The sequence below is a fragment of the Empidonax traillii genome, unplaced genomic scaffold (genome assembly GCF_003031625.1).
Source record: "Empidonax traillii isolate 1590-97213 ecotype Southwest subspecies unplaced genomic scaffold, ASM303162v1 scaffold33:size3420811, whole genome shotgun sequence".
Classification (NCBI taxonomy): Eukaryota; Metazoa; Chordata; class Aves; order Passeriformes; family Tyrannidae; genus Empidonax; species Empidonax traillii.
Window position 1 is genome coordinate 975,958 of NW_020955226.1, and position 21,412 is coordinate 997,369.

Genomic DNA, 21,412 nt, shown 5'->3' on the forward strand with positions numbered 1-21,412 from the left:
TAACAGTTTTAGTGTCCTTTTCAGATACAGTTGTTTCTCCTTTTCCCAATGCTAAGAGATTTTCTTCCATCACTATAATAGCAAATGCAGAACATCCTGTCCTGTGCAGGATTGCATTTCCATCTTTGTGCCAATTACATGAACATCCCTTCCCTCGACCGGCTGGTCATGCCCCCCACGACATGGTTGGCTGCCAGGGCACTGCTGACTCAGTCAACTTGCCATTGCCATAGTCATCCTGCCATTGAGCAGGACCTCCAGGTCCCTTTCCATGGCACTGCTTTCCAGCATCTCATTCCCCGGTCTCTACATTGATCCAGGGTTGCCCCATCCCAGGTGCAGAATCTGGCACTTTCCCTTGTTGAACTTCATATGGTTGGTGACTGCCCAGTCCTCTGATTTGTTGAGATCTCTCTTAGCTGCTTTTATGTTATATTTTCCTGCTTCACCTAGTATGTGTGATACAATGCCTCTTGGTCCATATCAACACAATTTTCATGTCTTCCTTAGAGATCTTCATACTGCATGCTACAATAATGCTAAAATTACAAGCAGCTAGAAAAACTAGGGCACTGATTACTGAATATATGTCCCAAAAATGGAGACTCTGAGTTGTTTAACATCTTTCAGCTGCAAGTATGAGAGTTCTTGCCTTGATCTTATAACCTCTAGTCACAAGAATATTTCCAAAAGCTATCTGGGGATGCTGCTCCAGCAAAACTCCTCCCTTCTGCAGGGTACATCTGTAGTCTAAATTTTATTCTTGTAGAATAAATAAAAATAAGAAATCTTCTATAATAACAACTAACAAGATCTCTTTGCTTTTCTAGCCCTCCTTTACTTACCAAGCCCTGGAATGTGAACTTGATGAAGATGGCACTGTGCTACATGGACATCTGCTGCTTCTGCAAAGTACTCATAACAGTAAGTCACAGTGCACTTTCACTGCGGTCAGCTGTTTTGTTCAGACAATTACACTGACTATCACTTACTTCAATATCCTGACTTTCCTTCCTAAACATTTTGACTGCAATGCAAAAGAAAAGGGATTATAACAAGTATGGCATAACTAGTTGCCTCCTGTTGGACGACATCCGTGATACACTATGTGCGATGAATACTTGGGACCAAACCCAAGTCTGTTTACTGTGCATGTAAGGCATCCATAACAAAAATTTACTGCTTTCTAATCTGGGCTTGCAGTTACTAAAAACACTAGAAAACTTGAACAAACCTGTCAAGTTCACCAACAAGAGTTTCTCTAGTAAAATTTAATAAGAGAGTATAAGAAAAAACAAGTCTCTAAAAATACAACAGCAAGGTTTAAAAATGTCTTACATACACATGTTGGAAGAAGAGGGAAAGAGAAAGTTTTGCTAGACAGTATTGCCAGCTATAACAGAAAGTCTCATTAAAGAGTTTCACAATACTATAGCATGTGTAGACATTTCAGTTACCAAGCAAGTTCAGTGACAGACAAGAAACCTTAAAATTCAAGCAAGGTGGTTTTAGTTTAATCTCTGATACATAAGATGATATTTACCTTCAGGAGTTCACATGAAAAGGTAGTTTAACATATGGGACTAAGAAACATATAGTACAGTTTTGTGCTGAAAACCAAAGAAAGCAACAAATGTGGCTATTTGAACTTTCCCCAAAACAAGAATAATCAGTCTCTACTGATTTGGTTGAAAAAGTGAAACATCCTATAGACTTGTATTACCACAGATGGAGATTAAATGATTTTATGAAATAACTTTGGTCACCTTAGCAGAGAATACCAAGGTTTGTGAAAAAACCTGTAACCCCATCGCACCCAAAGTACACGTAAGGAGACTCGTTTTGCAGTGCAACCTCTCTCTGGCAGTTACAGATCAGCATGTTGTGTAGGAACGCTTAAAACACAGACTTCAAATACCACAACAAACACAGACACTGGAATCCTAGGAGTGAGTTACAACTTTCAAGTCTGTCCCTCAAGACACAGTGAAATCTAGAATGTAAGCCCCAGTTAGAAACTAGAAAACCCCCCCACATCTCTTCTATCTCACTGTTTTCAAGTGAAGGATGAAGCCTTGTTTTGCAGTCAGACCCTGAAATAGATTTTTTGAATTACCCTATGGGTTCCCCCCCACCCTTGGAGTAAGCCCTTGACTGGAGGCAAAACAAGGAAGAGACGGAAGTGGTAACACACTTTGACAGGGGACTAAGATACAGTAGAGTAAGCAGGAGAGAACAGCAGTGAACAAATGTCCATAAACCCTCTTTATGAATTTTTATTTACTAAAATGTTTCTTAAAGAGTTTCAGCATTAACACTGTTACTTGTAATCAATAATTGACTCTGTACGTGGAAAGTAACGAGACCTCTTTGAGATTATTGCACAAAAGCCTGGCAGCAAACAATTAATAACCCTTTGAAATGCACATATAGATCGGTTTCTGAAATTGAGTTACAGAATGTTTCTAAAGTACAAAATATATATATTGTTAAAGAAGAGAAATGAAATACAATTACTTTTATTTGAATCAAGTCCAGCAAGAAAATATTTCAAAATGGCAAATACCCCAGCACTTCCTGCATGTATCCATAATCTAGCTATTTTATCATGGGTGTTATCATATTTCCACTCCCTCCCCAAAATGTATAATCTTGACAAGAAATGCAAATAGATAAAATATATCACAAAGCATTCTCTTTTAATGTAAATACCATCTTGGTATTTAATGCTTAATCTATAAATAGACAGTCTCTGACACAAGCATGATTTGTAAGTGCGTTATTGTGCTGTTTTAAGATTAAAATATTTCACATGAATAAGTCCAAAGCAGTTCATTCTTTAGTTATACTTCAAGTGAAAAAAAAAATAAATTTCTTCTATTTCATTAAGTATCAAAACTGGAATTTGCATTTTATCAGTATGTGAGTATATGCTGATGACTACTTTAATATATATGTAGTTCACAAAAAGTATTGCTTTTCTGAGTGCTAGGTAAATACTATATACAGATACCCAAAGAGAAATGTCATGTAGTGCTACTGTTAATAAAAGCTTTTAAGTAGTAAAAAAATTTTCAATAATTTATGTCCTGATTTTTTTGTGTGTGCTACCAGGAAAAAGTTACAGGAGAGTTAAAAAAAAATCAAAACACGTATCCCAGTTACTCTCTGCTAAAGGAACAAAACCATCTATTTTTTAGACAGATACAAAGTATTGCATTTAATTAAGATATTCTACTAATTACAATTTTAATTTAATAAAGGAATATAGAGGCAGCATGTGGTAGATTTAAGTTGATACAATCTGTTAAAGTAATATACAACTGAAAATTAATGATGTGATCTAGAATTTTTAGGTTGCTTCCAATCTGTAATTTCAGCATAGTGCTACATATTGTTCAGTCTTGAGGCTAAAATCAGAACTCTTTGATTCTCTTTCTATCATAAGCAAAGCTCACCTACACCTTTTCTTAAACCTTTTTAGCAGCACAGTCAGTTTTATAAAGAGGAAAAGGCAAAATATTACCATAATTTACATATGCTAATAATCTTTCCAAGGCATCAAAAGACACAGCTTGAAATTCTTATAACTGTTGACAAAAATATATTAACATATACTTGCATTTACACTTTCAAAAATTTGTAGTTAGTGTAAAGTTGGCCTATGAAGCAGGAGTAAAGTGCAAAATATTTGGTATAATATCTAGTGATTAGCTTTTGCTTCTGTGGAATACAAAGGATTAAGTCTGGCTCTTCCATTAACAGCTATGGTGTTTGATGGAGGACCAACCTGGAGGTAGGGGAGAGAAAAAAAAAAAAGAGAGAGAAAAAATATTAAAGAAATATTAGCCTAACTTTCCATATTTCTCTCTCTGCAGTATGTCACACAGTATTACTTAAAGGAAACAGAAATACTGTTACTTCAGTTAGCATTTTTCTCATTGCAGTCAATGACCTCCTATATGATTTCTGTACAAAGCATATATGCTACAGAAGTGGAAATACAAGGCATTACCTAAAAACATATTTTATTAAAAACAAAATTTATCCTATCTAAAAATTCCATGTCTAACTATTCAAAACATGAATAATTTTTAGTCCTTCTCCAGACCCAGTTGCAAAGTAATACTTGAAGAACATCACTAAACTTTTTATTAAATATTAAATAGAGCTGATTTCTTTCTAACACTCCTTTATACCATGGTAATGTTTCTTTCATCAGGAGCAAACCATAACTCTTATGATAGATAGCAAAGGCCTGATTTTCATTGGAGCTGCATAAACCAACAATTCCAACTGGAGTTAATGGGAGCTGTGGAGGCTCCATAGCCATGAGAACCACATACCAAAGCACAGTTTACTAAACACAATGAAAACATTCTCAAGAGAAAAACTAGTTAAAAAGAAACCTCACTTGACCCATTTTAGGTTAGTAATTACTGAGGGCCCTATTGAACAGGAAAGCCCAACAACACAAAAGGCCACAGATCTCAGCACTGCATACTCACAACATATCAAGTAAAACAGAGGGTGGAAAAAAAAATTAAAGAATTTGGCTACAGATGCCAGGATTTTATTTTTTAATGATTCTCACACAGAGAAGCAAGCACCTGACAGACCTCTCTCACAATTCTAATGGATCAGATTATCACTACTTTTCCTGAGTGCAGCACAATACATAGGAAGATGTGGTGTATGCATTTTAAAAGTCTTTTCAATACTAAAAATCACTTTTGGGTGAAAATAAGTTATTGATACAAAATGCATCACTCCTCCATCCTACTACTGCCAGTTCTCTATGTTAAACATAAAATGAGACCATGTTTTTGTTAAATTTGCCACAGGCCAAGAAACTTCTTTCTGCTGTCAGACATACCTGTACCACAGCATATGTGCTCTGGGTGAGAGTGAGAAGAACAGCATGTACAATTTTATGTTTGGCAAAACTTCAGTGAGTTCTTCATTACATTTTGTTTGTGTTCCAGGGTTTTTTTGAGGCCTGTTTCAGGTTTCTGTGCTGCAGACTGCTCTTCTTTATGGTTACAGCTTCTTCATTATTATAATTTCTCCTTAAAAATTACAGCCCTCTCCTCACCCCAGCCTCAACACATAGCGCACTGAAAAAGGACATCTCCCACACACAGAAGAGAATTGGAGAGGAAAACTGACTTCAATTATCACTACTCTCCCCTTCCACAAGCCATTCTTGTACCTACACTGATAAAGACTATATGAGTCAAATTTACATGAAGGACATTTATATTAAAGAAAGAATTAATAACTACATAATAAAGTTTTTCCTTATTTTCTTTCTAGTAGAAATAGTTTTCTTGAATTTTGAAAAGTATGTTATGGACTTTATTTTTTAAAACAGTTAGAAGCAACTGGGCTGACAGCCATGCCTATGCATGTTTCCCACAGAATCATAAAACAAAGGTGACACACTATAAAAAATAAATAAAGTTCGGTATTATTCAGAATGTAATTATGCATTGGAGGAAAAAAAAGTCTTGATGAAAATACATGCAAACAAAATTCAAACAGTATTTCTGGTAGAACAGATAGACTTGACCTCTGACTCCAAACAATACAGCATTTTCTTAAATCTTATAATGTTTTTAAAGTGGCTGTAGTTAATGGCATGTAGTTAGAAGTAATACTACTTGTATTATATACCATTTTTACTGACTAGAGATCAAAAACTAGTTGATCATGCTTGTAACTTTTCCAGGAAACTCCATCTTCCTATTCAGTGTAGAAATCATGGGGGGTCTATAAGCCCCAGAGAAGCTGCTGTACTACTATACTGAAACAAAACTTTATGTATCAAATGGAATGTTCCAACATCTGACCATCCACTGAAAGAATCTGACCTGAGGGTATCAAAGACTTCCATAAAAGAAACAAACAAAAAAATCCCTTGTATCTACCCACCTCACATAATTTGTTTCTTTCAAGTTTCAAGCAGAAAAGAGAAAGAAAACTACTGAATTTCTTTAAACTTCTGCAATGGGAAATTATTTCTTAATACAGAATGCAAAACACTAATTTAAGGTCAAGAAAAGTTTGTGTGAGACTATGATTTCTCGTTGCAAATTTAAAACAGTACAGAATTTTAAAGTGTGCAATGTTTTATCCAATGAGACATTTATAGGTTAATTTTAGGAGAGAGAAAAGAAAAATTAAGCCCCAGTTTTAACCAGAGAGGGTAGAGGAAGATGGTCCTACAAGGACTGTTGACAAAACATTGAGAAATGTCTTAGTAATGATGCCAAACAGCAGCAGGAGGCTTGAAGAACATTTAAGAATTATCTGATAAAGTTTAATAAATAGGAAAATAGTCTTCAGAACTGTGTGTTATCTGTTTGTAAAAGATTGCAGGCACTTCATGTCTAGAGTGAAGCTGCTTAGCAGTTTTCTAAAGCCATACAATTTCAAACATAAGTCAGATTTTATGAAAGATATGCCTAATTGATAACCTAGAGAATTCTGTTTCCTTTCAGAAAGATTTGATTACATTTGTAGTGTTTGAAAAGACAGACAATTGAAGCTCTGCATGTGCATTCACCCCTTTACTCTGCAAAACTGACCCCTCTTCCCCACCTCCTTTCCCATTGTTAAGAGACCTCCTGGCAGCACTTTGTGCCAAAGCTAACTGCTTTTAGTGTCAGGCATTAGTATGGTAATTTTGAAGGAAGTGCCATGAATTCATTGTTATGGATGCAATGATGAAAACTCACCCTTTTCAGTTTGGCAGCAGCTTCTCCAGAGCGGATTGCAGCCAGCAAGCTCTGGTGGATCTGTTCTGGGTCAGAGCGCGGGAACGTCATCGCGGTTTGTCTCTTAGTGACAGGGGGTGGGTGGTCAGTGGAAGCACCTGACTGCGCCTGACTCTTCTGCTCACTATTCACATTGCTGCCTTTCTATAAAGGGAGGAAGTGGGAGGAAAAAGAAACCAAAAAATTTTAATCTGAATTACTTATAAATGGAAAACTGAGTCAACCTGGCACAAGGTTGCATAGCAAACTGCTGCCATTCTAGTGTTTGCTTGATTCAAGATTTCAGAGACCAGCCACATCCCCACTGTAGCACACAGTTTCTCCCTCCAATAATTATGCCAGTAAAATTTTATGCCTCCATTCAAGTGTGTTTGTGGCATGATCACTTCCAGCCAAACTAATCACTCCACTCAGAATTAAATTTAAGAAATTAACACACAGAACCATAAGGAACAAATCATAAGCACTCCAAGCATAAAAATAGGTATACACAGTATAAACAACTATTTAATTTACAGTTCTTTAGAGCAGGGGATGCTAATTATGGCAAGAAATAAATATTTCAAATCATCTGAATTATACTGCTCTCATTTTTAACATTCCCTCGTATTCATGTACTTCATTATAATGCTGTGCTACTGCTGGACACCACCGGGTGTTTTCACTGTACAAATATAGCGCTTTCTGACCAGGAAGTAGTTCACAGACAAGCCTTTAGACTGGTTGCCCTAGATGGCAGTGGATCAACCAGTATTAAAAATAAAGTTTACCTTATCCATTAGACTATTTTGTGGCTCGGCTGTTAAGGTCTGTAAGGAAGGGCTTTTCACTTGAGGCATGGAGGTAGCTGAGGAGAATTCAGCTGCCAAAGTGGCAGAGGAGAGTTCAACAGGAAATTCCTCTCTAGGTGCCTGGCTAGTGATTGTACGCGTCTTATTGAATGATTGTGACCTTTTGACCGCAGAGGAGACAGCAAGAGCAAAAGGGGATGGTCTTGAACTGGAGTATGGCTTTGGAACTGCAAAAGTTCTTAGAGTTTTTAGGTTCAGTGGTGCTGGAGGACAGGGGGGAAAAATTGAAGGTTTATTGCTTTTAACAGGAGAAGTGGAAGATTCAATGTTTTTTCCATCATCAACTTTTTCTTCATTTGCTGGAGGAGAGGAAATACTTGTTTTATGTAAAGCCAAAGAAGTCAGATCAGGTGATGAGATTTTTTTCCCCATGTCTGTACTCTTAGCTTCATTTTGAATTGAATTAGGAGCACAAATGGTACTTCTGGCAACTGCAGATGTCACATAATGACCTGAAGCTCTCCGTTGCATCTGCAGATAAAAAGAACTAGGCTTTGTTGTAGGACTTAATGCATTTGACTTGTCCTGAGTCTCAGAAGAAGCATTTGTATTACCCAGGCTTAGCATCAGTGGGACACGCTGCTTGAAAGACTCCTTTTCCATCTGGTTGCTCTCAGTAGTGATCTCAGCTCCAGAGGTCACAGTATGTTCAGAAATGCTGTTCACACTCTGCAGCAGATCATTCGCTGCTGCAGCTTCATTTTGTGAACCAACCTGTAAATGACCCACACTTTTTGACAGATGAGGAATTTCAGCTTGCAATACGAATTCTTTGGGGTCTTCTTGCTTCAGAGAATCTCCCAAAGTAGACACCTCTTGATCCTTATCATCTGATGGAACTTCTGATTCCCAGCTCTTCATTATTTCTAAGAATTTTGGAGGCACTATTTTATAAGTAGTCATCCCAATTTTTGGTATGTAATCCCTTGTAATTTCATTAGCAGGTTTGGGTTTAGGTCTGGTTTCCTGTCTATAAAAAGGGTGACCTTTTACAGAAAAGTCATCTGGAGTTTTTGCAGTTGTTTCTGGTGAAACAAAATTACTGCCATTTATGCAGACGTGACTCTGGTCTTTTATGGGAATTACACTTCCATGGGTAACTTCTTGTGTCTCAAGATTTTGTTCCACTGACATATATTCATCCCCTTGCTGCGTTCCATGCATCACTTGAAGAAGGGGGTTGTTTGTATCTGTGTTGTGTTCAGGGACCAGTTCTCTGAATATGGATGATTCAACACCCTGAGGAACAATAATTTCTTTCTGAGTAGACCTTCCCAAATTGCTATCCAAAGGACCTGTCTGGATTGCAACATCCTGCATTTTTACTGTATCCAAATTGGTTTGATTTGTTTTGTCATCTTGCTTTTCCGACATCAGTTGAGGATAATTCCTATGACTTACAGAGATGTCATTTTTACATGCCTGGAAGTTTGATAGTCTGTCAACTTCAAGCTTGTTATTTTCTGTAAAATCTACTGGTTTAATTTCAGCTGTCTGAAGTTCTTTCTCTTCTTCTGTTGTTGGAAGGAGTTTTGTATCACTGTGATCTTCAAGTTAAAGAAAGATTCCAAAATTAATACAAATGTGAAAAAGATTCAATCTTCCTCCTTACATCAAGACACTCTGCATCTAATGTATTTAACTACAACGACTGGCTTCTCACTGACATTAAATATTTCCTTAACACTTACTTTTAAAACCTTTTTAAAGATACAAGTATATTTGACTAATATTGTGAAATAGTAGTATCCTAACTCAAGGTATTCTTCCTTAATAAACAGGCAACTGGTGCCAGGCATTGACTTAATAGAAAAAGACTATTCTAGAATCATTTTAGAAGTGCTAATGAATTTCAGTTGATTATATAGGCATCGGTGACTCAAGAGCTTAAGGACTATTTATTATCAAGTTAGATACAGATTTTATTTAGTTCCACACATTTGTGGCTTCTGTTCTTTAGTTTTAATGTTACAAATCTTATTTGTCAACTACACCTTATGTATTTGTACATGGAAACAACTAAAAAAAATATGGACAAGAGCAATTTTCCAAACCTATTTTTCCTACTCTTTAGTTGGTCTGATAATTCAATTTTCTACCCCTGGACTGAACACGAGATCGTCTCCAAAACATGTGAATTTTTGAGTCAAATTGTTTTAAACACAATATTGGGAAAAATTAAAGTCTTCAGGAATAATCATTCGAAGTGGTTATTTTGTGGGGGGAAAAAAATCCCCATTTCAAGTATGTTATAAAATGGAAGCTAAAATTTATATCGCATATAAACAGGACTCATGCAGTGTTGTTATGATTTATAAACAGAGGTGTACTGAGTATAAATAGACTATAGGAGGCCTAATATATAAATCTGAAAATCAGTGTCACAAAAGGGTAAAATAAATCAGTCAGGTCACTAAATCCACAGAAAAATTTATGATCCATTTGCTGCACAGGATGTCGTCATTTCATTTCAGATCAGGGTGTCACTTTCTTCTATTTGTGTTTAAAAACATTTGCATTTTCAGGCAGAAAACTCACACTAATTTCATAAGCAAAGAACAAATGATAGCCTCTTCTTCTCTGCTGGGGTATGGTACCCATGGCACCCCACGTGGCAGGATAACCTCTGTGTCCAGCCTTCCCTCTCCTTGGCACTGTCCCACCCATCCCACCCTACAACAGCACGACACAGCTTTGACTACTGCTATAACAAAAACATACCAAAAATACCTCCTCCAAAAAAAAACCTCTGCATCCAATTCTTGCCACCTCATCTCAAAGAGAATACACCAAAGCTAGAGAGAGCGTAAAGAAAATAGTCTGATGATAACAATTCAAGAGTTGACTGTATTGTCATTTCTTCAAAGGAATAGAAAAGTTCTCTTGAACCTTGCTTTGAAGTAATAAAAATGAGTGGGAACTACTCACCATTGGTTTTATTTTCATCTAAAATTTCAAGCTTCCTGTCTTTTTCAAATTCAGCATCCTCACTGCTTATCTTAGTCTGTAGTCCTCTGCAAAGCACAACAGTACATTAAATATGCTGGTATCATTCATTTCAGTAAACACAAGAAACGATGCAAGAGAACTGGCAATATTCTCCAAACACAGATGGACAAAATAGAATCACTCTGCCAAACACTGGAACACTCGACAGAATAGATTATTTTATTTTTTATAAAACAAGAGGAAATGCTGCCATGATATTCTACCAAAATGACAAGCAGCTCCACTTGCTTCTGTGTAAGCAGATGATCAGTTTTCCTTTCTCTTCTCCCCCTCCTTTTGCTTACACGTGCAGTCTGAACAAGCCCCTTTCCAGTAACAATCCACAATGGTTTATCACTCATACAACAATATTAGTGTGAAGTGTTCTGACATTCCTGACATCTAGAATGTGCCCTTGATTTTGTGCACACCACAATACACAGGAAGCTGAGTGAGATGCTGTGTATGAACACATGAACTGTGCAGGACAGACTTTTCAAAATAGTCCCTTTCCAGCAATACCTGAAGAACAGCAAAGAAACATCCCTCAAACATATTACTTGCATACTAAGTATTTTACAAATGCATATAGTATCTGTTCCTCTCAGATCATGGCGGACAAGAGAACTGAACATGTTGAATAAGGGGGGGAATATTAAGTCCTTGGATTAAAAAGGTAAATGAAAAGGGCAAAAATACTTAAAATTTCTCTACAGAAAGTTATTAGAACTTTCAACTTCCATCTTTGTACTTTCTGTAGTTAGAAATACTGGCATTATGAAGATTCCAATTCATTTGCCACATCAAATGCATTATTTGTCAGAAACCAGTGCCTTACATCTGCTTTGAATCATTTAAAATCATAAATTTCTCAATAACCATTCATGCACATGCTGCTTTATAGTACCAAATATACTATAACTGTCCAATAAACCACTTAACAGGAGTGTATGCTCTGAAAACTATTGTTGGAAGAAAGTTAAAGCTCAGCCCTGCACTCTGTACTCTTTTTTATCTTCATTTCTTTTAACACAGCTGAGGGACTGAGCTACAACTATTAACAACAGGTTGAATTGTCTTTTAATAGAAAACAATAATCAAAAACCACCAAACCCAAAAGCCACAAACCACCACAGAGTATCATTACAGCAATTAGTGGTTTTGACTGGAACATTACACATACTTCCCTGCTTTGATTAAAGAAAATACTTCTCAAAGTAACTAGATCTTATACAAAAGATCTGAATTATCAAAAGTTTTCCAGAAATATAACGTCAGAGAAACCCTAGTCCTTATTTTGGAATCCCTGTGATATTTCAGGAAACAACTGCCAAACTCTAAAGCTGGAGCACAATACAGGCTAGATGATACTCACCAGGATTATAAGGCGTGAAAGGCTACTGCAAATTCACTGATGGGGTGGGGAAAAAAACCCCTGGACAACTACCCCAAACTGGCCCAATAATAAAGGTCTGATAAGTTCAAGACAACTTATTAGACCCCCACAGAGGAGACACACCTAAGCAACTGGAACAATATTTGTCAGGACAGAGCATCAAAGATTTTTGCAAAGCCACATTTGGCCTTGGACTGACAAAAAAGCCCCTTCAGATACAAGTCAAAGCTCTCCTTACTACCTTGAAAGTTCTTGGCTACTAGGGCAGTCACATTTTGGCTTCAGTACAATAATTGAAATAGTTCTTTCAATTTAATTTGGGAACAGTAGCCAGTTTAGTTGCCCCAGGGAACACAGAAACAGTGAATTACATTAACACAATGGGACTTCTCTGGACAATCAACATTTATTTCAAGCAGGCACTAACTCATGTTGGGAACCTGCTGAGTCAGGTACTTTAACAAACATGCTGAAGGGCAAAGGTACAGCATCAACAGAAGGGAAAAAGAGCAGTTAAGGAAACTAATGTGTTTATTCTTTAAAAAAGCAGAATTAAATTGTTTTCCTGAGAGCAAATAGATTGAGGCAGGTCAAGACAACATATAAGGAAAAGAAAAAATAAAAATTAAAGCCAAAAAAGATGCAAGCAATAGATAACCATGCCCAAAAAACCAGAAATGGCCGATCTACCCGTTTTTCCCCGTCTCTAAGAGAGAATTTGTGTATTTTTATTTAACTAATCAATCTCAATTTTTTTTTGCAGCATACTGTTCTAGTAAGTAGGTTATTTTAGAGCTGGGTTCAGCTTTTCTGGGGTCCAGCTGTTTGAGTAGTAAGGAAAGGGAGGCTTAAACAGAATAGCCTGCAGAACACTTCATTGTCATTTTTGTTGGAAAGCTTCATGAATTACTGTGCACAGAAGAGTGCTACAATGAAAGCTAAGCATATTAAAGCTCATTCCTCTCACAATTCTCTATTCTGTGCTCTACAATGAAACAGCACTGTGTTTCATTTGCCTCCCCCATTGCCTCCCCAGTGCTCCTTTCTTTGTCACAAAACGTACTTACTTGCCATCTGTGCTCATATTTTCTTGTTTTTCTTCCTTGAAGCTTTGCGAGTTGTCTACAGAAACACTGCCAGGAACAGGAGCTGATAGAGCAGGATCACTTTTTTCATTTTCCAGTGGTACCTCAGCAGAGCTGAAGGCTGCAGTAACCTCTCCTGTCCTGGGAGAGGTACTGGTACTTTCACTGTCCTCTCTCTGTTGCACACTTATCTCTTCCCTTTCATCAATTTCTTCCAGGTTGTGTTCTGCACTCCTTACACCTACACTTACAAGAGAAAACAAAAGAAAGCAAAAAAAACCAACACCCAACAAAACCCAAAACAACCCCCAGCTCTCATTGCAGGGCCTAGACACAAAAGGACTGTTGAAGGCAGCCTAAGTAGTTTGAAGAGAGAAAACTGACTGTTTTCATAATTCAGATAAGTTTGAAAAAAAATAAGAAGGGGAGGAAAAAAGAGAGACCCATTCAGACTTTCAACTTCACAGTATTCTCTGGTTCTTTCCAATTCTCTCTTTTTACACATCTAGTTCTGCATCTGTAACTATTGTATAACATTTTCCTTTTTCAACCCAAGTACTGGATTAAGATACATCAAAATATATTTAACGTTCTCTTAATCCCAAGTTTCATGGAGGCAGACAGTTTCTTTTCCCCAGATGTCTTATACTTCCATTAGCTCTCCAGTGATTTTTAAAACACACAGTTTGTCTATAGAATAGGAATGTTAGAGGACTAAAGAGCAAACCAAATACCAATTCTGCCCGTGGTTTGAACAAGTTTCACCATCACTATCAAAAATGTCTCAGAACCATCCTAAATGTATTAAAAAATATTTGGAAGTGTCTTGCGCAGAGTCTCATGTTACAGTAGAAAAAAAAGTTCATAGAAAAGTGTTAATCCATAAAAATACTAACATTTTACAGCCAGAGTATAGTTAAAACTAAAAAGTTTAGTTTGTAGATTGGGACACATAAATCAGCATACCTGAAGTTGAAGTAATAAATGCACCTATTCTGTTTTTCAGAAGGATTAACCATCACTTGCTTTACTTCCCTGCCAGCAATATATTCTTATCACAAGATGATGATTCACATTTATCAAATATTAGTAAGTAGGCTATACAATAAACCTCTTGGCTTTTAAACTGGAATTCTATATACAAAGATAGTAATTCCATCCATATAGTGCAATATAGTACTGTGGAAGGCTACTGGGAACAACTGAGTGTACTTGGCCTGACCTGTCAGCTTTGGGTGCATTGATACCTGCCAGGTACAGGCTTTGCACTTGGGCAATTACATTTCAGACTTTTCTAAGTAGTATCAGTAAATTTCCAAGTGTGAACCAAGCCAACAATCAAAACAAAAAGCAAGGAATACTGGAGAGTCTCAAATCCCAGAGTACAAAAAAATCTTAGACTGACTTTTTTTAGTAGTGGTTAAGATCCACTCAATTCCAGTACTTCTTGAGAAGTCACTGTTATAGAAAAGTAATGAGAGGACTGTCTATACTGGAGAAAGGCTCAGTACAGAACAGAAACTTGGATTTTCCCAATAGGGTCATTAATTAAGAGTTCAGTAATAACAAAGTTACCCATTCACTATATCACACTAACTACAAAAGCCAAGCACTTCACCATTTAGTTCTTGATATTATATTGCATTTTTGTAATAACGCTTTGTAGTTATACATTAAGCAATGTGATCAACATGTGCCATAGTGCTGAACGCAGAGGAGATTTAGATCCCCAGGGAAAGAAAGGCAAGACTGTAAAGGGTGCAGTTGAGCTCCTTCCATGAGGTTTCAGCACAGGTACATACAAATATGCCACACTGGTATTACAGGGACTCCTAAGAATTTACTAGTCTCGAGGGCCTTTTCTCCCTCTCACCTGCTGCCAACCCCTTTCATCTCCACCTAGGGAAAAGTCATACCCAGCAACCTAATACTTAAGGAGATCATCTTATGGATGGCAGTGTTACTTTATGTGTGCAAAGATAAATCCATACGTCAGAATGCACAACAAAGCATAAAAGAATGTGAGTAAAAATCAAACCTGCTGAGACAATTCCACAGCCCATAACAGGCTCTAAGGAACAGTGCCTCCTTCACTGGTGAGAACTATTATGCCATGGGCCTGAGCCATCACCACCCACAGGAACAAAGAATATAATTTTCAGTCTAAATACTCTATGGAAACCTGAATTATACAAACAAAGCACAGCCAGGACTTCTGACAAGAGAAATGGAAGCATTCTCGAGCTGCTGTGGCTTTTTGCCCAGGCACTGCTGTCATCTCTCTGCTGCTTTTCCTCTGGAGAGGAGTGTAACAAAGGCTGAGTTGTATCTATACTCATGGGATGGAAACTTTGCTTGGGTTGGTAGGAGACATTCCCGACATTCCTACTATATGAAATTATGTTCTTCTTTGCTGTGCTAGAAAATCTTCCAAGCTTTGGAGTGGACTAACCTGACCTACAAATCGACAATAAACAAAAACAACCCTCACACTTTTTCCAAAGTGCTTTGCTTCATTTGCCAGTATTGGATCAGCCTTGCTTGCTAGTGGGTTTTCATCTATTACTGGATCTCATTCCAAGCCTGGGCCACCACTGCTGCAGCAGAATAAAGTCTGAATGCATTTGATACACAAACAATATTTAACAACCATCCTTCACACACATCATGCAGTTAACTCCCCAGGGGAGCAGTTCAGATTTTTACTTATTTCCAAATCGTCAGTCTACAGCTTTTACATGCATCATATCGCTGGGAAAAACTTACAGCAATACTGGCTACACGCTGTTGCCTTATTGCCTATACACTCTACATGTAGTTCCATATGCAATAACTATTGCATTTGTATCTGCATATAGTTTATGCTCCCTGAACATTAGTCATTGGGTTTTAATTAGCCCTAAAACAACATTGTTAAAGCCTCCACCCTGACACTGAAGATACACCGGATGAGATGACTGACATACCAACTGCAAGTCTCCTTTCAGTAGCAAGAACACTCTTTGCCCTGCAGAGAACAGGCTGGTGCTGCTTGACTACATCATGCAAATCTGCTCTTGACTCTACAGCCCATAACAAGGTTCTTAAGAGATACTGTAACCAATAGGATTATAGCAAGGAATTTGTTTTGATGGAAAGTTATTTAAATATCTGTAATTTCAAAATATTTTTTTAAACACCATTTTACCTTCTTCCCTGGTGAAAAAAAAAAAAAAGACTAAGCATTAATTAAACTTTGGGAAGGGAAACAAAAGTCATAACTGAGAAAGAAAATTGTTTTTTATAATCCCAAATGTTCAAATTAATTCTCTGTCAAGGTTTATTCTAGTAGATGTGAGCCTTCAAAGTATTTTTGTCAAGGTACAGGCTTTTTACACCATGGGAAAGCTGTCATTTTGCAATAGAAATGTTGCCTATTCCATATTATACAGCTTCACATAATGTGTGTGCATCTAAGTAGTGCATAGCTAACATAGACCAAATTGAATATTTGTAATGGTTCATTTTAGGGCAGAAGGTAACACTGTATTTGCAGCTTAGCTTCGGGGTTTTTTTGCTTATTTGCAAAAGTAGCAATGGATAACAGAACTACTTTGGAATGCCAGTCACAGCCAAACAAAAACTCACAATGCTTCCCAGAAGCTCGACAATTAAAGCAGTATTAATCCAAATGAAAGGAACTGCAGGTTTTTTTAAATGTTAAAATTATGTCCAACTTCACAATTAAAAAGATATTAAACTAGTTTATCCATTTAAAACAATACCCAAATGCCCATAATTTTCAGACCAGGCATAGGACAAGTGACTGCAGCTGATTGTGCCACAGGTTAATATGGGCTCTCATAGCAGGAGGGGCTTTGCTAAAGGACCCTTTATACATAGGCCTCAGGACAGTTTCAGAGATGCCACCAGAGAGCAGCAGTATCCCATGAGGAAAAAAAAAAAAAAAAAAGAGGCCACGAAGCTGTGCTATGTGACTTGTTTCTACATTTTAAAATACTGCACTACATTAAGTGTTCAGCAAAGGCCATTGCATGAAGACAGCAGGAGAACTAGAGAATGAAGCCTAACACTAACTGCAGAGGTAAATCCTAGGGCTCAACACAGACTGTTCTAAGCCCAGTGAAGATGACTACATTTTTCTATTTCTTTTTATTACAGTTTAAATTGAAATATTTAATTATAGAACTCCAATGCCTCAAGCAGAGGTTCCTAAATCTATGGAAAAACAAACAGCCATTTCTATGAAGTTCAGGGCTGTTTATTTACACAGCACTGGGACATTATAGTGATGGGAACTGCAGAAATTCTAGCACAGATCTATAATCTTAAGATAGAAACAAATACAAGGAAACAAAAAAACTTAAATCCCAGTATGATAACCTTGCTTATCATCTTAGACCCACTGCATGTAGATTAACAGTTTTCAACACAGAAAATTAAGTCATAATAAACATAACTCAGAAGTGATTACTCTCCTTCATCTGCTACAACTAGGAAAAGGAAAGGTTACAGCCTCATTACATCTTCAGCCTCAGACTGCACCGTATAGGTTCCCACTCTCATGTATTATGTTCTTTCTACTTAATGTCTTTTCTGACAATTTAAATAAAGTGCCCTAAACACAAACCAAGCCCAAGTTTACTGATTACTGATCTTCATTTTTTTCACTTTGCCAAAGCCCTAACGTCTTAGCAGGTGACTTTTTCAGTTTTTGTGGTACATTTGTGTTTTCTTAGTCCAACCAATTTGACTGGTACACTGGTATCCTGAATAAAACAGCTGGAGAACTAGCAAAGAAACTGAGTGTTTAGCCTCATATAATGCCAGTGGCACTCCACAGGCTTAGCATTTATAGATTTCATTCTTAGAGTAATGCGTTGAAGAGTGATTTTTCCAGACTGCACTGGCACTGATTATTCTAGAAGCTTTTAAAAATTTTAGAAGACTTCTAGATGCTGTACCCTGTATCTGAACCCTACAGTCTGGTGCTTACAAACAAAAGTACTTCACAGTACAAACTGCCTAAATTAAAAAAGCATTCTGTTCAGCAGCTAAATAATTGTATTTTGAACAGTTATACTTTCATATATCACATTTTTTCCATAACATCCAACAAATAACATTTGAGCAGCTACTTATGCATTCAGTCTAATTTAAAACTTATGTTTTCAAAGGCTGTTCAGATGCCAACCAAAAGGCAGACGCAGATTTGCTTCTGCCCCCGGGTTACACAAGTCAAGGCCAGCACAAGGCAGGGCTCTAAAAAACCAGACTGGGCTTTAGGTTTTGAAAGATTTGTTATGAGGAACAAAAAAAAAGAAAAACCACAGAAATTATGTCTAGTTCTTCTCTACGACTTGTGAGGGAGGTGGGAAAACAGGGACAATGTTTAATTTATTAAATGTAAAGCCCAGATACCACTACAAAATACATTGGATGTGTTTCTGTAGACATTAAAACATCTTTATTTTAGAAAGCCATATTTGTACTTCAAGGAAAAAGTTAAGTGATCTGAACAATTAAAATTAGTTCTATTTTTATGACACATCTACTGTATTGTAACTTATTGATATGAATTACCATAATTTGCTATGAAGTAGATTTTATCAACACTTTTAGAAAAAGAACCAACCTGTGTCAGGCTGCATTTCGGTGGTTCTTTCTTCCACTTTAGTGGAGGCTGATTCTGTTGTCTCCGTTACTGCAAAAAGTGAAGCAACAAGCTCTTTTATTTCCTCTCAATTTCTGCACCAACGAAAGTTCTAGATAAATTGTCAGATTATGGTCTTACTCTACTGAGTTCTTCAAGAAATACATTTCTCTTAAGCAACTATTGCTCATTGTCACATTTTCCAGATATTTTAATCTCAACTCTTAGGTATTTTTGAACCAGACAACTGAATTTTTTATCAAATAGAAGAATCACAAAAAAACTAACATAAAACTTTCCCTAAGATTCTTCTTGGCAGTCCATTTCCTGTTATACCCTCTCTGATACAGAGAAGCTAATCTTTTCTCCCCACCCCAAGCAGTCCATCTGAGTAACACAAACACAATTTTCTACTTAACCTAACTACAATTAATTTGGCATTGACTGTGTTTTTCTGATCTGCATGCTCTAAACACCTGCCTTCCTCACACTTGTGGAAAAATAACGGAAGACTGGTGAGGAGGACTGTAAACATGCTCAAGTGATTTGCAGCAGGAGTGCAAAGAACCCCATATATGATACTAATTGTTGTTTAGTCTTGTGTGTTTGACAGGCAGAATACCTGTGTTTAGATAACACAGGCCTGCGATAGATTCACAAGGCACCTCATGGAACGTGCTGGAGATCCCTGCCCTGCTGTGGCAAAGATCAAAGCGCAGTGGTTGGTAAACTACTCCTGTGAGAAGCCCTGACACAGAGGGAATACAGCAGGTTTGTCAGTCCCTCGCACGGACCGAGCTCTGCGTCCCTGCTCGGGTGCCTCTGCCCAGGTGCTGCTCCAAGGTTTCCCCTGTCGATGAGGTATCAAAAATTAATCTACCCTTTGCATCTGCAGTTCTGTGGTTGCTCCTGTGTCCTTCCTGTGCCAGCTCACACCACACACCACATTACACAAGCCAGTCCCATAAACCAGCTCCTTACCACCTGAAGAGGTTTGGTACTCATATTTTAACTTGAAATTCTTGCCTCATAAGGTGGTGTTGCTTTAATGTTTAGCCAAACAGCTATACTTTCTGTTGCCTTCCAATTAAACAGCATAAAAAGATTACCAGGCTCATTACTGCTTTCACTTTGATCTTCTGGTGCTCTGGAGGGTGGTGAGGGCGCCTTGCGCTTCATCCTCCTTAGAGAGGAGTTCACGGAAGCAGTGTCACTGAGCGGCAGGGAACCTTTCCGTACTAATCCTGGAGGGGCCTGGGAAGGGAGACAGGGGAGGAAGATTATTAGCAATCAATGAAAAACAGCAAAATGGCTTTAGTAATTATTCTCCAGAAGTATTTATAATATACATTTGGGAAAGAGAGAATATATATCTATTACCAAATGTATTATGTTTTTCATTTAATTCCTCCAAGGAGTTCTTTAAAAAAAAAAAAATTTTCTACAGTAATTGAATATATTCACAGAGGTGCAACATGGATCAGTAAAAGAAAATCAGTTGTTACATATAGTATAAATGAGAATTTGAATTCTTTTATGCCCAAAGGCTATTCTACAAACCCAAAAATAATTATTTTCTAAAAGTAGCTAAAATCACTGTAGAAAGAAGCTTCAACTACACCCCACTGCAACGACAGAACACATTTTCTTCTCCATTCCTTCAACAGCAGTCCTAATTGGGCTGTATACTCAATTACTAGGAATTCCTTTCCCCCTTGAAATACTTGAACTTTCATTGAAATTTTTGGAATGCCCAATTTGGAAACTTGTATTAGAAAGTACAACTATCCTATAATACTTATCAAAGTTAAATTTTAGTAAGTTGCAAAACAATAATTACAGTACCTACTGATGTTGCAGTGTAGTAATGTCCTTTTTATTGTAGCAAAAGTAAAAAAGTTCTTAATTCACAAATAATCAAAACCATTAAAAATGGACAAAGGATACCTCTTAAAGATCTCATATTTTTATGATATAGCAGCCCAACTGCTTTTTAAGTTGTTCTAAAAACACATTCTCTGTCTCAAAGACAGTGGTTGTAAATTTGCCTGCCATTCCTAATTGCAGTTTGCCTTATGCTGAAGTAACCTTCTATATCCACAGTTATTACAATGACAATGTTCAGGATCCCAGCAATAAAAGAATGCATTTTGCACTAGACATAGATGATTTTTTCTGTAGTAATTCTGATCCCTATCACTTTCTACTCAACAATATGATAAAATTCAGCAGTAGCATTTATTTCTGACTAGAAGGATCCACACAGCAACTGGATGGAGGGGTCATCTTCAGAGAACTCTGTGCATCAATTAACCAGCCCACAGCACAAAGCAGCTATCGAGGAACAGAGATGGTACAAAAACACCTACAGATTCTTGTTTCATGGGCAATCCTTTTGAAAGCATCACAGACAACGGAACTGCTGACAGTGTTAATTTCCATGGAAAAAGATGCTAGTATTTAGAAAGCTACCACTGAAGAAATACATATCCTACAGTAAGCAGGATATTAAAGAGCAAAAGCTAGAGTATTTGATTGTATACAATCAAATCTATAAAGAAAATTACTCACAAGAGAAAAGATACTGGCACAAAATGTCTGTCAGGCAGTGTATGGCAGCTCCTGTTAGATCTCAATACTTGAATGAATGAACTGGAATA

The 21,412-nt window shown here is 37.1% G+C and overlaps 1 protein-coding gene across 3 annotated transcripts in view; it reads right to left on the minus strand.

Moving 5' to 3' along the window:
• Window positions 1–1,492: 1,492 nt before the first annotated feature.
• COBLL1 (cordon-bleu WH2 repeat protein like 1) overlaps window positions 1,493–21,412 on the minus strand; it is a 58,036-nt gene continuing 38,116 nt past the window's right edge. For all 3 annotated transcript variants that reach the window (XM_027911490.1, XM_027911491.1, XM_027911489.1), the window contains 7 exons: window positions 19,862–20,006; window positions 18,735–18,803; window positions 13,082–13,340; window positions 10,559–10,644; window positions 7,550–9,177; window positions 6,741–6,923; window positions 1,493–3,790 (listed from right to left, as the gene is read on the minus strand). In XM_027911490.1, coding sequence (XP_027767291.1) covers window positions 3,704–3,790; window positions 6,741–6,923; window positions 7,550–9,177; window positions 10,559–10,644; window positions 13,082–13,340; window positions 18,735–18,803; window positions 19,862–20,006 — 2,457 coding nt within the window. In that variant the 3' untranslated portion in view covers window positions 1,493–3,703. The remainder of the gene's footprint in view (window positions 3,791–6,740; window positions 6,924–7,549; window positions 9,178–10,558; window positions 10,645–13,081; window positions 13,341–18,734; window positions 18,804–19,861; window positions 20,007–21,412) is intronic.